The sequence below is a fragment of the Leptonychotes weddellii genome, chromosome 13 (assembly GCF_054177405.1).
Source record: "Leptonychotes weddellii isolate Sample4059 chromosome 13, ASM5417740v2, whole genome shotgun sequence".
Lineage (NCBI taxonomy): Eukaryota > Metazoa > Chordata > Mammalia > Carnivora > Phocidae > Leptonychotes > Leptonychotes weddellii.
In genome coordinates, this window is record NC_138381.1 from 66,313,618 (window position 1) to 66,330,075 (window position 16,458).

The 16,458-nt window shown below is 50.2% G+C and overlaps 1 protein-coding gene across 5 annotated transcripts in view; it reads left to right on the forward strand.

Annotated features, from left to right (window-relative positions):
- The window catches only part of UBE3B (ubiquitin protein ligase E3B), a 49,814-nt gene that overhangs the window by 19,305 nt on the left and 14,051 nt on the right, over nucleotides 1–16,458 (forward strand). For all 5 annotated transcript variants that reach the window (XM_081802010.1, XM_081802008.1, XM_081802011.1 and 2 more), the window contains exons 14-20: nucleotides 361–528; nucleotides 3,831–4,002; nucleotides 5,604–5,722; nucleotides 6,344–6,458; nucleotides 7,117–7,216; nucleotides 11,652–11,771; nucleotides 16,183–16,359. In XM_081802010.1, coding sequence (XP_081658136.1) covers nucleotides 361–528; nucleotides 3,831–4,002; nucleotides 5,604–5,722; nucleotides 6,344–6,458; nucleotides 7,117–7,216; nucleotides 11,652–11,771; nucleotides 16,183–16,359 — 971 coding nt within the window. The remainder of the gene's footprint in view (nucleotides 1–360; nucleotides 529–3,830; nucleotides 4,003–5,603; nucleotides 5,723–6,343; nucleotides 6,459–7,116; nucleotides 7,217–11,651; nucleotides 11,772–16,182; nucleotides 16,360–16,458) is intronic.

Here is a 16,458-nt window from a genome sequence, read left to right on the forward strand (position 1 = left end):
TCATTAACACGAAGAAGGAAGGCCCATTTCTTAGGGGAAGTCGAGCCTTTCTGAGCCTCTAATCAGAAAAATCTCCCTGGTAAAAGGGGGTCTGGTAAAAGAATCCCCTGTAGGAGTCAAATAGACCTGGCTTGGTCTGAGATATTTTCTGATGTTCTGAAGAGGTCTCTGGGTTGCACCTAAAAGCCTATTGTTAACGCTTTTCTAATTCGTCCCAAGGAGATGACTTGAGTCAGAGCAGCCGCCCCACCGTCCAGGCCTGGCTGTAAATCAGGCACTTTATTGAAATGCTCTTTACAGAGGAAAACCAGACAGATGGCTGAACGTCTGCTCACCCATTCCTTCTCCTCTCCATGCCAGATCTCCTGAAGCGTGCGTTTCAGAAGTCTGCATCCGTTCGGAATATTCTCAGGCCTGTTGGGGGTAAGCGTGTGGACTCTGCAGAGGTCCAGAAGGTCTGCAACATCTGTGTCCTCTACCAGACCTCGCTGACGACTCTGACCCAGATCCGGCTACAGATACTCACAGGTTCGGAGTCCTGAGGCAGCATCTTCCATCTCTGACATTTGGCGGATGATTTTTCTTAGAAAAAGTTGATATTCTTCCGGCTTTCATGGCTCAGAAGATACGTTTTGAAGGGGAGGGTATTTTTGAGCTGTTCTTCTTAGAGGTTGATACACCTCTGTTAAATGGCTCACACTGACCTCAGTCCCAGCGCTGCCAGTTCGTTCCTGTGACCTGGCTTTTATTTCCATTATGCAGTGCAATTTGCCTTCAAAAGTTACTACTTTTTCTGAATAGAAAACTAGAAAAGACATGAAAAAAGAAAACTTAGACCATATTTAATCCTATAGTCCAAGGATAACCACCTGTGCCTGAGTGTACCACATTTATGTATATGTATGTTTAGATTGAAATATGTAGTTTTACCTTTCCCTTTCTGTTCATCACTTTAGAAGCATCTTATCATTGTCAACAATTCTTCCAAAATTTCATTTCTGTTGACCGCATAGTATCTCATCACACGGATGTGCCCAACGTTTTCCTTCTTAGCCGAGCAAGGAAGAAAGTCGTGTGTGTCATGAACACGGGGCTTGGGCATTTGGGGCTTCCCACTGCCGTGCAGGACTTGTTCATATGAATTGGTGTGATGAGGACAGAAAGTCTGTAGGCCATGAAGCTGTTGACTGCATAAAGGGTTAAGAACTTTTCTGTTTCATTTTACATTTTTTTTTAAATTATAGATTGCCACTGCTTCTCTCTTTCACACATATTTATTCATCTTCAGACATTAACAGAGCACCTGTCTGTGCCAGGCCGTGGGGGTGAAGAGGTGACCAAGGCAGCGAGAGTCCCTTTCCCAAGAGGATTCTAAGAGTAGGGAGGCGAGCTGTAGGCAAGGGAAAAGCGTATTTACTGTCATGATGGGCTCTGTGACCGCGGAAGTAAGGAGACGGTGTGGGCTTGGACTGGAGCGGGCTTTCCCAGCCTCAGCACTGCTGCACTCTTGGGCCCAAAAATTCTTTGCTGTGGAGTCCGCTTGTCCGCTGTAGGGTGGTTAGCAGCCCCTGGCCCCTACCCCGGTGTCCGGTAGTGCTGCCCCCCCCCCCCCCAGTTGTGCCAGCCCTGCGTGTCTCCGGACACTGCCAGCTGCCGCCTGGGGCAGCACGGTCTCTGGTTGAACAGCACAGGACGGGTGTGCTGGCAGGGTGGGAAGCAGGGGCCTCTGTACATGTTTCAGAGGTCGCGTCTACAGGTCTTACAGGTACATTGGATTTGGAAGAGTGAAGGCTAAAGGCCTCAAAGGTGAGGCCAGAGTGTTGGCCCCAGCAGCCTGTGTGGATGGTGGTACCATTTGCTGAGCTGGCGACAGCCAGCTGGGGGTGGGGCTTATGGGGAACGACGAGTTCTCTTTGGCTCTGATGAGTGTGAGGTGCCAAACAGGCATGTGAGTATACTGTGGGGGTACAGACAAAGGGGTGTCATGTAAAACCGTGGGCCCAGGGCAGGCTCCATCAGGAGAATGCAAAAGGAGGCAAACGGGTCTAGACCAAGCCTGGCACCCCAGCACCCACTGTGAGGGTTTGAGAAGCATAGTGAGTGATGTGACTTTTAGGTTATGGCCTGTGCTCAGCTTTTTAAGGTGACCACAAATTCAGGCATCCCTGTTGTCTGAGTGAGAGCACCCAGAAAGAAGCTTTCTCGGCTAAGTTGAAAATACATCCTTTTAAGAAGAAGGTAAACTAGTCTAAAGTGTTTGTAGAGTATTCGGTCTGTTCAGCTACATGCAAAGCAGATTGTAGAAGATAATACACTTCTTTGCTCATGCTCCTCACATGCACTTGGTGGCCCAGAGCCACGTGCTGGCCCCTGGCAGAGCTCTCCAGAGCCCTGCATCTTCATTTCTATTGGAGTTGCTGCAGATGCAGCCCTGGTTGAATCTGTGTCTGAGGCTGGAAATGAGTATTCTCGTCCACACCGTGAGGACCATTCACATAATGTGAGAGTAGTTGCTCTTCCTAATTGTCCTGTGGGAGTACATTTGTGGTCTCCACAGTTTAACTACTCACTCTGTTTCTCTCTTACTCTATTTTTAAATTGTGAGGGTTCTGCATTCTTCTTTCTTTTTTGGTCTCTGCATTCTATAACCATATTCTGCTACCTTGAAAATGTGAGCTCAAACCTTTACGAATAATAACTAAGTGGGCGCTCCCGTTTCTTTGCCTCCTCTATGGTCCCTTCAGGCCACCCCAGTCTAAGCATTTATAGCAGCATTGATTGTGTCATCCTGCCCCTGTTCCAGGCAAATATATCTTCCCCAAGCAGTTCTTTGTTCACAATTAAGTAATTCAGAGTGCTCTGTAAAATGAGAGATATTATAAGGACTCAAATATAAAGTGAAATATGAGGAAAAATTTGAGACAGACACCTTATTGTATATTCAGAGACACGTGGAACTTTAGAGCTGGGCTCTCTGAGTCAATAGCTGTATTAATAGACTTAAAATGTAACAGTGTTGTAGCCTGTGTGTCTGAGGCCTTGAGGCCATCAGAAAGCAGATCTAAAATGTCTTCTGCTTCACCCAGGGTTAAATGTTTGTGAGACACTGCACAGGATCTCCGCTACAGTCATTCATTGCTTTCCCATTTTTAGCAGAGATAGAATAATATAAGTAGAGGAGAGGAAAGCTTTGATAAATATAGGTGAGCCTGAAAGATGGTTTAAAGCAGGGTCTGCAAACTGCAGCCTGTGGGCCAAATATGGCCCACCACTTGGTTTTGCAAATAAAGTTTTATTGGAATACAGTCCCATCCATTCATTTACGTATTGTCTGTGGCTGCTTTTGTGCTACACTGGTAGCTTTCAGTAGTGTGATAGGGTGCTAAGCCAGGCCCACACAGCCTAAAAAAATGCTTAGTCTCTAGCCCTTTCCAGGAAAAATTTGCTGATCCGTGATTTAAAATATAAACACTGAGTCAAACAGATGTGGGTTCTCTGCTTAGCTCTGATACTTACTGGCTGAGTGGTTTGGGGCTAATTACTTAACCTCTCCCTGCTTCAGTTTTTTTCTCTTATAAAATGGAGGTAACATTGGGTTTCACAGGATAGAAAGGAGATAATGCATGCAGAGTACTTAGATTGATATCTGAAACTTGGAAAGCACCCATGAAATATTAGCTATTACTGTGATTATTCCTCTCATGGGGATAATGATTTTCTTAGTGATTGCACCTTAGAAGTGTAAGCGTTTTGTTCCCCGAGTGGGTAGGAGAAACCGTGGACCAGATGGAGCCCCCACCTGAAGCTTGGGTTTCTCTATCCTTTTCCAGGTCTCACTTACCTTGATGACCTGCTCCCCAAACTGTGGGCGTTTATCTGTGAGCTGGGGCCCCACGGAGGGTTAAAGCTCTTCTTGGAATGCCTCAACAATGACACTGAAGAGTCCAAGCAGCTCTTGGCCATGCTGATGCTGTTCTGTGACTGCTCCCGGCACCTCATCACGTAGGTTGACTGCTGTGGGCCTCCATTCCTTTCCTCGAATGTGGAGAAGCCAAATCACAATGCTGTAAGGAAGCTGCTGCTGATGTGATTACCGCCATCGTTCGGACCCCTGTGGCAGGGTCATTAGGAAAATTAGGCCAGAAAACATTTACAATACAAGGTGGGCGGCACGTAGTCGGGGTTCAGCAATTCTTAGTTCCCATCCTTCTAGGGGAGCTGGGTCAGTACCCTTGTGTGTGGGCTTTGGGGGTCTCCCAGAGCTGGGTTCAAGTCACACCTCCACCATTTACTCACTGGGTTAGGTAGTTACCTGGAAGATTTCAGAGCCAAGGAGCCAGGAGGCAAATCCTGAGTCGGCCACTTCCCGAGACACGTTGGGCAAGGGGGCCTCGCCTCTCTGAGCCTCCATTTTCTCCTCTGTAGATGGGAATAACAGTAGTACGTGCCTCTTGGCCATGTGGTAAGGATTAAAAGAGGTAATGCACACAAAGTGCTTGGCACAGTCCCTGGCACACAGGAAGGGCTGTGATGCTTATGATTATCAAACTGACCCTAGGCAAGTTGCTTAACCTCTCTGAGCTTCGGTTTCCTTATTCGTAGAATGGGGATAATATTAGCAATCTGATAGGGAGTAAATGAGAAAAGGAACGTCACGTTCTCAGTACAGTGCCTGGCACAAAGTGGGGCATTAGCAAATGTGAGTCCCATTCAGTTCCTTTGTTTTTTAAGCTTATGTGTCTACTTGTGTGTTTGGTATTTTTTTAATTCCACGTTTTCCCAAAGGTTGGTAAAGAATTATAAGAGAGAAGGGATCCCAGACAGTTACGTTCAGGGTAGAAGACACTGATTGGTAGGAGGGGATCAGGGATGGTAGGTGGGTAAGAATCATGGTGAGCAGTTGGAGGCGAGCGCAGGGCTCTGTGGCTGCCCCTGAAGACTCGCTGAATGGCTGGGTCCAGCGTGAGCTGAGAGTGAGTTGTGCTGTAAAGCAAATGAAGCAGTCTTGGGAAATTTTCACATAGAGCTGTAACTTAAACGGTTCATTTACGCACATGTTGTTTCAGGCATCCATTCATTCCCTCATAAATACTTCTTCTCAGGCACCTACATTAGTGGTTGTCGTAGATGCAGAGGAAGATTCCATGGCTCTCCTCAGTGGACACAGACTCTCAGTCGAGATTCCTTGATCGTTAGGCATGAATTCAGGCAGGAATTAAGAAGGGTGTCACAGTCGGATCCTTACGAATAAGAAAAATATAAAGGGGAGCTTATTTTTTTCCTCTCTCAATTGTAGGTTTAAAATTTTTACTACGGACAATTGCAAATAAATAGAAAGTGGGGAGAATAGTAGAAGGAACCCCCACGTACCCATCCACAGTGGTCAGGATGTAGCCACCTCTGCTTTCCCTCCACCCCCACCGGCTCTCCCTTCCACGTTACCCCAAAGCAGATCCTACACATCCTTTTGTGTTAGCTGTACATTTTATCTGAAAGATAAAGCTTATTTCTTGAGCTTACTTTTCTCTCATAAGAGGTAGAGATCTCCTATTTTCCCCCCTTTCCTCAGTGGGAAGTTGTGACTAATTTTCCATCTGATTTAGGATCCTTGACGACATTGAAGTTTATGAAGAACAGATTTCCTTCAAACTGGAAGAGCTGGTCACCATCTCCTCTTTCCTGAACTCCTTTGTGTTTAAGATGATCTGGGATGGACTCGTAGGTACGGTAAAGATGCCAGCTGTCATTTCAGCGATGCCACACAGGGAGGCCACGGTCTGTACCATCACCTGATTCTTAGCTTTATTGCCCATCACAGTGAATTGGAAAGGCACATTTATTCACGTAATTAGAAGTTTTACTTCTTTGCTCTCTGCATGGCCCCTTAAGGTAGCAGTGTGGTTATGGAGGTCTTAGATCTCCCTCCAGCATGTACATATACATGTGGAGGATTATTGATGCTGAGGATTTTGCGCTGCCTCTCCTTTTGCTTCTTTGAGTTGATTTCCATGACGTGTCAGGGCACACTTCAAATCAGAGTTCCCGTCCTGAAGTGCTTGCAAGTTGTTCAGTACAAAGCTCCTTACGTTAAAAAGGTCTTTTGGATCACCTGCTAGTGGGAGGCAGCATGAGTGATTGTGTCTGGGGCACCCAGGTCCTGCAGACATTTAGAACATACCCAGGGCGCCTTTTATTCTCTTGGTTCTGTGTGAAATCCAGAGTGAGGGAGATGAGGGCCTTGGTGGGGCTTGGTGACAGACGGAGACAAGAAGCTGTCCTCCTGGCCCCCCGCCGACTCTGACCAGCTCCGTGCATACAGCTCCCCCGTTCATTTGCCCCACAGAGAACGCCAAGGGGGAGACTTTGGAGCTGTTCCAGTCCGTGCACGGGTGGCTGATGGTGCTGTATGAGCGGGACTGTCGGCGCCGCTTCGCCCCTGAGGACCACTGGCTGCGCAAGTGAGGAGCGGGGTAGGGAAGGGGTTTTGCAGAAGCCAGAGTCCCCTCCGTCACTCTCTGCACTCATGCTCTGGGGCCGGAGGGTGGTCATCCCTCCTGCATCCCCTGTCCTTCTAGGAGGACAGACGCCCAGCAGTTGCATCTGTGAGGACGTGCGGATGCTGACGGTGATGAGAGAACATTATGGTGACAGCGCCAGGTCCCATTTAGCAAATGGGAAGCAAGTTCTAGCTGAGCTGAGCAGCAGGTTACAATAGTTCAGCGGTGGTTTTTATCAGCAGAATGAACAGGACAAAAATGACAGCTAGGTTTTTCAGGGGTGGGGTGGGGAAATCCTCTTGCAACAACTAAACGTAAGATGTCTGCAATTTTTTATCAATGACATGTCAACTCAGGTTCTGGCGCTAGAGTGGGGTCTGGCAGGCACTTCGGTAAAGGGCCAGACAGTAAATATTTTAGGTTTTGCCGACCACACGGTCTGTTTTGCAAGTGCTCAACTGTGCCGTTGTAGCGTGAAAGCAGCCAGAGACCGTATGTAGTGACTGTGTTCCATGGAAACTGATTTACAGAAACGGCAGCAGGCTGTCGTTGGCCACCCCTGCGCTAGAGAATGGTTTTCGTGTTGTAATAACCCCAAACCCATGCCTTTCTTCTGAAGGGATCTCAAACCTAGCGTGCTCTTCCAAGAACTGGACAAGGACAGGAAACGGGCCCAGCTGATCCTGCAGTACATCCCTCACGTCATTCCCCACAAAAACGTGAGTTGCTCTCGGAGCTGGGCTCCTGTGAATTTTTCTGTCCCACCACGTGGTACCTGACTTGCCCTCTTCACTGTAGCAGTTGGAGAGAAAGAACTGAGCTCATTCACTCAGCAGATGCGAACGGTGATTGGATCTCCCGCTTCGTCAGGTGTTAAGCCAAGTACAGAGACTGAAGACAGTGGGAACTGGCAGTTCTGGCAGGTGGGGTGCATGTTACAGGGATGGTTGCTGTGGGGGCCCAGACAAGCGGACCTGACCCAGCTGGGAATAGGGGGAAGTGAATCAAGAGAAGCTTCTAGAGGCAAAAGCGGACAGTGGTTAAAGGCCCGGGTGATTGAGAGTATGGTGCTCCTGGAGGGCTGGCTGTATGGTCTGGCTGTGGGGAAAATAAAGGGGAGCCAGGAAGCTGAGGAGGTTTGTAGGAGTTGGAGTCAGAAGGACCTTGCAAACCAAGGGCAGGAGTGTGGATTTCGGTTGGAGTCACTGAGTGTTTTCAGCTTCGGGGGCCCCTGGTCAGAGCTATGCTTTAGAGAGTTCCTTCTGGCCGTGGGATAGAGGCCTGGCTAGGGGCAGCGGTGTTAGAGGAGTGGAAAGACAATAGAATCATAAGAACGAAGACATTCAGAGGAGAAAGAGATGGATTTCAGGTGGTGGGCGTGTTTCTGGCTCGGGCTCCCGGGCGCTTTTGGGAGTCATTTCCTGGGGTAGGAGCACAGGCAAGAGCAGGTCTGGGATGTGCTGGTGAGGTCAGCTTTGAGCAGGCAACAGGTGAGGTGTCCACGACTCCTCGAGGCCATTGGACAGCGGAGCTGGAGAGAGGCTCCGCATGTGGACAGTGCCCAAACCTGGCTGCATCCACGGCCATGGACAGGGTAGTCAGGGAGCCACATGGAGTAAGACGACGAGGGACCTGTCCTTTACAGTGCCAGCATGAGGAGAGGACTAATCAGAGGAAGGAAACCAGCAATGTGGTGTCCCAGACTCAAGGGACTGGAGAGGCTCAGGAAGGGTCGGGTCCTGTGGTGAGGGTGTCCGGAAGTGAGGGTAGGCATCGCCCGCATCCCTGGTCTGTAGTGACGCTCCAGAAACGTCTGCTGGACACCGCAGCAATACAGGGCTCCTTCAGAGGGGGCTCCTACAGGTCTTCGTGTGCCTTTCTTTCCTTTCCTTCTTTTTTGACGGAAGACGTTCTTAAAAAAGAGCACAAGTCACGTTTTTGTATATTGAACCTTATTTTTCAGAGATACTTACTCCTCATTGCTGATACTGTTTTGACCTTGATGTTAATACTCGCGATTGTCATTCTTCTCCCTCAAGTGGCAATTAGCAGACGGATGTGGCTGTTTAAATTCTTGTTGCACTTGACAGCAGAGCCTCTCAGGAATGAAGGGATCTCATGGGGATGACTTAGTGAAACGTGCCCCCTACCCCCACCCCCAGAGGGAGCCCTTCCGACCATACCCCTGCCCTTGCCTCAGATAGAGCCAGACGTGCTGTTGCTCTACTCTGCCCAGTGATGGAACGTTCTTCCTCACCTGAAACTGAGTGATTGCTCTGTACCTTCGACCCTTTGGTCCTTGAACAGCCACAGACAGTGGAATCTCTAAATCTTCTGAGATGCGCAGATGACTCTCACACAGCACCTCGCCCTGGGCCTGCGTGCCTGCAAAGTCAGCCCTGGACTGTGGCGTTCCCATATTGCGTGGCCTGGGATCTCCGCTCCGTCTCTGCAGTTCACAGATGGCGTGCCCGGGTGGCCCTGGGTTGTCCACAGGATATTTTAAGCTTTTGAGAGGAGCACAATGAAATCTGTTGGCCACTCTGTGAAGTACCAGCTCAAGCTCATGATGTCAGCATTCCTCTTGAGGATGTCCTATTTGCTAAGCTGGGTTTTAAAGAAGTTTTTTTAATTTCAATGTACATGTATTTTTAAAATATAGCTACTAAGTCCTTAGCACACAAATATTTATTTTTTTTAAAGATTTTATTTATTCATTTGAGAGAGATAGAAAACACAAGCAGGGGGAGGAGGGGCAGAGAGGGAGAGGGAGAAGCAGGCTCCCTACTGAGCAGGGAGCCCAACACGGGGCTCGATCCCAGGCCCCGGAGATCATGACCTGAGCTGAAAGCAGATGCTTAACCGACTGAGCCGCCCAGGTGACGATGCACACAAATACTTATTAAGTGGTTGAGGAGCCTAGCCACCTTGTAAATGGCGCTGTATTTCTTTTGACCTAGGAGTGCCGTGAAAGTCCTTCCTGAGCCTTTAGGGGTGCTGAGAACAAGAAGCCTGGGAACCTCTAAGATTAGTTGGCATGACCTGGGGGCTCTAATCTAATCCTTGCTGTGTTTTTCTTCGGGGAATTTTGCTGAAGATTGCCATCAAGGCTTTTGTTACTTGGTTCACGAAGTCTCTCTTTCCTGTCTCTTGGGGACTCTTCCTGGCCCCTGTCCTGATCCCGTGATGGCCCTGGCAGGTCCGGGAGGGCATCTGTGGCTCAGTGTGTCGGAGTGGTGAGGGCTCTGTTCCGTGCTGACGTGTAGTGTGCTGCCCTCGCCCTGACGCGTCTTGCCGGCAGGCACAGGTCATAGGGTCTCTGTAGTCCTGCCTGCTCTCTTGCGTCTGTCACTACGGCATCGGCTCTAAACGCCAAAACTCTCCCTGTTCTTGACCTCACTCAAGTGGCTGGCTCACAACTCTGTTCTTGCTTCCCTTAATGTTTTTAAAGGCCTCCACTCTGCCTGGTTCACACAGCACTTCATTCTCTGTGCTGTCTTACGTAGCTTGTACTAATCTATGTGCGACTGGGACTTGAGGCCTTTCTCTCTTCTTTGGGCCTGGAATGCCTGGCACCCTGTGAGGTGGGCAGGGGCTGTGTGGTGTGGTGGTCTGTGTGTGGGTCCTGGGTTTGAATCTGGCCCCTCTGTCCACCAGCTGTGGGACCTTAGGTGAGTTACTTTCTTCATCTGCACGGTGGAGACACAGGTCCTTTCCCATATGTCTCCTGTGGTCACTGAGGCCTCTCAGCCCCTTGAGCGCTGCTTATAGTCGCCCCAATCCGTCTTCCACACCCCATGGAAATCAGGGCTTCATCCTGGGATTCCTGGGAGGCGGGCATTCCCTCAGCCTCCTCTGCACTTCCACTTCTGTGTATGAGGTCTCTGCCCCATACTGGATCCACCCGGATGGGAAGCTCTTCTTCTGCCTTGTGTGCAGGTGATCATGCTAAAGATTTGAGGTCAGAGGAAGCCGTTGTGCCCCACAGCCCACACAAATGAAAGACCTGTTCTGGAAGTCGGCAATCCCCCCGCACAGATGGGATAGGCGACGGTGCCCTTCACCCCCATCACGGCTGCCCTCCCTGATGCTCAGTCTGTTCTTCCCCTCCATGTTGTCCTAGGACCCCCAGAGCTTCTGGTACTACTCAGAGCACTTCAGTCCTTGTTTCTAGATTTGCCGACCAGCCACATTAAGCTGCCCCGCTGAGAAGTAGCCCCTCTGCCAAATACATTGCTCCTCAGGAGGCCATTGGCGATTGCTTTTCCTGTTACAGCCGTATTTACTTCGTAGCCTCAATTAAATGATCAGATGTGAATGCACTAGCCTCCTCTGTATATAGTTAACCCTTTTTACCATTGTTATTGTTCTGACTGTCCTTGTTTGTATTTAACAAAGCTTTTGGCTTCGGTGGGGCTTCTCATTTTTGCTAAAAAAAAAACAGCAGTGGTTGGATTTAGGTCTTCATTCAGCTGACATCTGAGTGCTTGTACAGCAGTGATGCTCAAAGCCAGGATGGGCAGAGGGCCGTGCTCTCCTAAAAGGGGCTTATCAGAATCTTGACCATGCGGCGGGGAGAGAGGGTTCCTTTCTAACAGTAATTGAGGAATGTTACTTGGCAGGGGGTGGGGGGTGGGGGTTGGGCTATGGTGTGCTTGAGGGCACAGAGGATGCAGATAAAAGGTCAGGGACCTTTATTCTGTGAGATCATATTTTTAAAATTTCAGACCGTGAAAAAAATTATCTTTGAAATGTTTCTGTTTTGTAACTCATACCATTGATTTCCTTTAAAGCAGGCTCAGCTTTATAAGGCAGCCTCTGTAACCTGTCCTGATGCCAGGTCTTTATAGTGGTTTATCAACTGAATGAGAACCATTTTCTCCCAGACCATTGTAAAGTGCATTCTGGCTACAGCCAGACCGCTCTTTCTGGGACCTTTCTTCCTTGGCATGTATTCGGCTATAATTTCTAATTCCCCAGATTGTGTTGGGGAATGTCTACTCTTCTCCCAAGACACTTCTAACCTGCAGCGCATATCAGAGTGTCCTATTCTGTTTGCCTCTCATATGACTTTTTTCACTAATCTTGTACACTGTGTCTCCGGGAATCATCGGTTGTTGACCCAGTTTCTGGTCTCACCTTTGCTCATTTCAGAGAGTTCTCCTGTTTCGAAACATGGTCACCAAGGAGAAGGAGAAACTGGGGCTCGTGGAGACCAGCTCGGCCTCTCCCCACGTCACTCATATCACTATCCGACGGTCCCGGATGCTGGAGGTGAGAAGCCCATCAAAAAGAGGTGTACTCTGTGAAATGCTGGATTTTTAGTGGATGATCCGTTACCTCCAACCATTCATGTCAGTCCTTGATCTAATAGCACTGAAATCAAGGCTCGGGGTTGGAATGGGGCTGTTGGTCCCATCATGTGCTCTGGAGAGCTGCTTGATTAAACATGACCTCAGTGCTGGGGACCCACAGTGTGGTATTTCCCTGCCTTTTCCCCACCAGGGCCCCAGGGCTGGAACATCGAACACTTGGTGCTCTTTGCAGTGAGGACAAGGGGTGCTACGTGCAGACATTCCCGTGTCTGGGCAAACTCCCTTTGCCCTGGGAGACACTTTGCCCAGACTCCCAACTGTGAATGTGCAGGCTGGAGTGTAGGTAGTAAGTTGACTGAGCCATACTGGGGGGTGCATTTACCACAGAGCTAGGGGTTCTTCGTAGACGGGAGCTTAGGAGAAACAGTGGCCCACCTCAGCCAAGCCCAGTCTCCAGCGTGACTACTGTGTGGCAGCTTCATGTGAACAAGAGATAGATGCCTGTTCTCAGAACACTTTACCTCTGTATGTCCGAAAATTGTAATAACTTAATGTTTTTGTCAGGACATGATGCTGATGACAATCTGCTGGAACGTCGATATAGTAAACGTACATGCCTATGAGGTCACTGTGTGCCGTACCCCCCAGGGTTGTGCAGTGCGGAGCCTTCCCAAATGTGCTGAGCCTGCCAAAGGTCAAACTGGTGACTGAACCCCAAGTCCACATTCCCAGGAGAGGCTGGACTTGATACAGTTGCCCGGGCTTGCTCTTCAGACCTTCTCTCGGGCTCCAGCCACAGCCCCTGGCAAATTAGCACGTTCTGCGGTGTAGGGCAGTTGTGGGATCCCGGCAGGGCACATGGCCACATAGCCAGCCACCAGCAAATGGCACTGGCAGCAGCCCTTCCTCCCCACCCCCTCCCCCACATTTTCATTTCTCCCCTTTGGGGCATTCCTGCTCCTTCCTGGAGAGCTGCTTTTAGTTCCCCTGAACACTGGCGATTGACACGGGTCTGCTGGGAGAGGCAGCGTGTGTTAGCCAGATGATGCTTTTGACATTCTTAAAAGTAGAAGAAACTTAAGTGCCTACAGGGACCCTCCCTGGTCACGGGAATGGGTCAAGCTGGCTGAGTATGTCCGCACAGGAGCATCTTGTTTGCACGCGAAACGGTAGGAGTATTCTTCACTTCCACTGCTCCCTCCTGCTCTTCTTGAAACACAGCCCTCAGCATAGATAACTACGTAAGAAAAAAAGCCCCTCTCTTGAGTGGGCAGATGACACCTGACATCCAGCCTCAGGGTTGGCGAGCAGTAGAGAGGGGTTGGCACCTCCTCTTCATCCCACCTGACAACTTCTGTGTGCGAATTCAGGCTCCGTTATGCTCTGGGGGTTTTTTGTTTTTTAAAGCTTTTATTCGTTTATTTGAGACAGAGAGAACCCAAGCGGGGAGGGAGCATCAGAGGGGGAGGGAGAAGCAGACTCCCCACTGAGCAAGGAGCCCGACATGGGACTCAATCCCAGGACCCCCGGGATCATGACCTGAGCCGAAGGCAGACACTTAACCAACTGAGCCACCCAGGCGCCCTCCTCTGGGTTTTTAAGAGCAGGCCAAGGGGCTTTTATGTTGTGAATGACTGGGGTTTTGTGAAGTGTCTGGAAGGTTAGATGACCCAGCGAATCCACCCTGTGGGCCACCAGTCTGCAGGCTTTGCTTTGACTCAGAGAGGAAAAAGCCCAGTTGTGTTTGGAAGCACCCTTCTCCAGCACTTTCCTTATCAGATCTGGATGCTCCTCCCTTGTCACTTACGGTCCTCAGTCTCTCTCAGATATAGCCGGCACCAACAGGAAGGCTGTGGTGGTAGAGACTGGTATGGGTCCTGAGAGTGACGGAGTCCCCGGCTCCCTCCTCAAGTGTCATTGCTTGTGGGAGACTCAGCGCACGCCCGGTTACCCCAGGCCTGCTATCTCAAACACAGCCCTCAGGGTGTCACAGGAGGGGTGTCTGTCTTAGGTTCTTGGCCAAGTCCACTTTTCTTCTTCCATTAGAGTCTATCTCGTCATGAAACAGATTACTGTTGTTCCTATTGAACTAGGAGGAGGAGAGGGTCACATACTCAGTTACCCTAGTTCTCATTACCTGCTAGTTTGGTTGTGAGAGGAGAGCCCAGTGGCATTTGCTTGATTTGGACACAAGGGGGCATCAAAAAGCTGATATTAGACACACCTATGCTCTTCTGGCCTTTTATTCAGTCTCCTTTTCTGTGGTTTTATTGAAGATGGCGCTTCAGTATTCCCCTTGCAGGTGTTAGTTTGAAGTCTTGCAAGAAGGCTTCTCCTCACAGGGTAAACTGGGCCGGGACCCTAGCATCTCAGGACCAGGAGGAACCGTAAGACATCCTCTGCCCAGCCCTGTCCCCTCGGTCAAAGGCGGAACTGAGGCCAGAGAAGTTAAGATTCACAGTCACGTTCACTCAGGTCTCAGTGGGACAGCTGGGCTCTCATCCCCAGGTCAGAGTCCTCTGCCTCTGCTATTTGAGATGCAGTGGGGAAGAGGGATACCCTCCTCCCGCTCACCTTCCAGAAGGAAGGACACCGATCCAGTTCTTGTGTAGTGACACTCGTGCCCAGAGGGCGCAGCAGGCAGTTTGTCAGAGGAAGCAGCTGGCAAATTCCTCTCTCCAGCTCTTCAAAGAAAAGGCCAACATGGGGCTGATAAAGAAAAAGCGAGATTCAACTCCAGCGAACATTCCTTAAGCACCTGCCATGTGTGCGGCCACATGCTAAGTGCTTGCACGTAACACCATCTCATTTAATCTGCGTGATCCTGGCACCCCTACCAATGCGAAGTCAGCTTAGGAAGGCATCATTTCAGAGCAGAATGGAGGAAGTCCTGCAGGCAAGCAAGAACATGCTGGAACTCTCCACCCATCCCGGACTCCGTGCCAAGATAATTACCATAAATGTAGGCAGAATGGTTTGACCATTCTGCTGCAGCTGCGTGCTGACTTCCTGTGTTCCGCTGCTTTTCCTCTCACTTGGTGGTTCTCAAACTTCCACTTCTCAGGTGCTTCTCAGGACTGCACACCCAAAGCCTCTGCCTTCCACAGATGGTTATTATTGGCTCTCAAACTTGGGAGTTTAACCCCAGAATAAGATCAGGAGCCACCAGGGGACAGTCATTTGCATCACGAGGGAAATATGATCAGCAGGAAGGCGGCAGGAGTTCCCCAAAGCAGTTCTTACCAGTCTGGCCCCTGTGCTTTGTGACAAGGGCTGTCACTGGCAGGTAGGTGGCTGCCGTGGACATGGTCTGTCTCGTGTTAGCGGAACGTCTGATGGCCCCATGGCTGTGACTGGGAGGGAGACCCGCAGGGTGGCCTCAGTAGGATATTGCAGTTGATTTGCAGCTTACACGACAGTATCTAAAGAGCTCGATTGCACCCCCAAGATGGAGTGTGTCCTGTTGGACCAGAAGACTGCTCCCTGGCTGCTGTCTTGTTCAGCACTGCTTCTGGCAGTCACTCCTCGAGAACAAAACCCTGAGCAGCTTGCTGATGCCAGGAACACAGAACCAGGAGCCTAAAGACCTCAACAGATTAGAATCGAGAGGCGGACTAAACAATATAATCGAATACAAGAACTCTAAAGTCGCATCCTCGAGTTCTGCATGGGGGTTGCTGGATGGCTGCCAGCCAGGGGGTGTGCTGGGCTTCTCCCTGCTGCCCCTGCCTTGTGTGGGCCCAGCATCACTCCTGCACCCTTGTCTCTGCCATCTCTGCTCTGCCGCCAACAAAGATCTTTCTGAGAAAGCCAGTCATGTCTCTCCCTGCCTGGACTCTTCTGTGGCTCCCTGCTGCCCTTCAGGGTGGACCCTAAATTCCTTAGCCTGACTCACCCAGGCCTTTCATGATCTGGGGAAAGAGACCAGGAGTTGAGGGGTGGGGGTATTTTTATTTTTATCTCATAGGGTCTGAGTTTCACTGATTTTTACCATGAGCTAAATAAGCTAGTCTTTGCATTAAAATAGGGTGGGATCTTGTCCCCGTTACTTCCGTCCTTTGTCTGACGGCCAAGAGCTTGTTGCAGCTCATCTTGTCGGGTTTCCCCATCTCCGTGCTCTGCATCATCTCGAGGGCAGCCTCCCCTTGCCACAGAGCAGGGGGGTCCCGTCCCCAAGATGAGTTTTCCTTTTAACCGGCTCATTTAAAAATGGGTGAGAACTGCCCATCCCCACACCCACGTCCTGACTTGCGTGTTCAGTAGTTACGCCAGGAAGGCTTCACACAGGGGAGCCGGAACCTTGGAGCGGCAGCCGTGAGTTAGGCAGAGGGCCTCCCCCTCCTGATGGGCTGCCATTCTGCCCTCCGCAGGACGGCTACGAGCAGCTCCGGCAGCTCTCCCAGCACGCCATGAAGGGCGTGATCCGCGTCAAGTTCGTCAACGACCTCGGGGTGGACGAGGCAGGCATTGACCAGGACGGCGTCTTCAAGGAGTTCTTGGAGGAGATCATCAAGAGGGTGTTTGACCCGGCACTCAATTTGTTCAAGGTATTTAAGGGGAGTGGGAGTGGGAGCGGGGTTGATGGCAGCCACATTCTCTGACGAGTGAGAAGCAAAGGGCCGGGCACGTAGGCTCCCTGCCTCTCT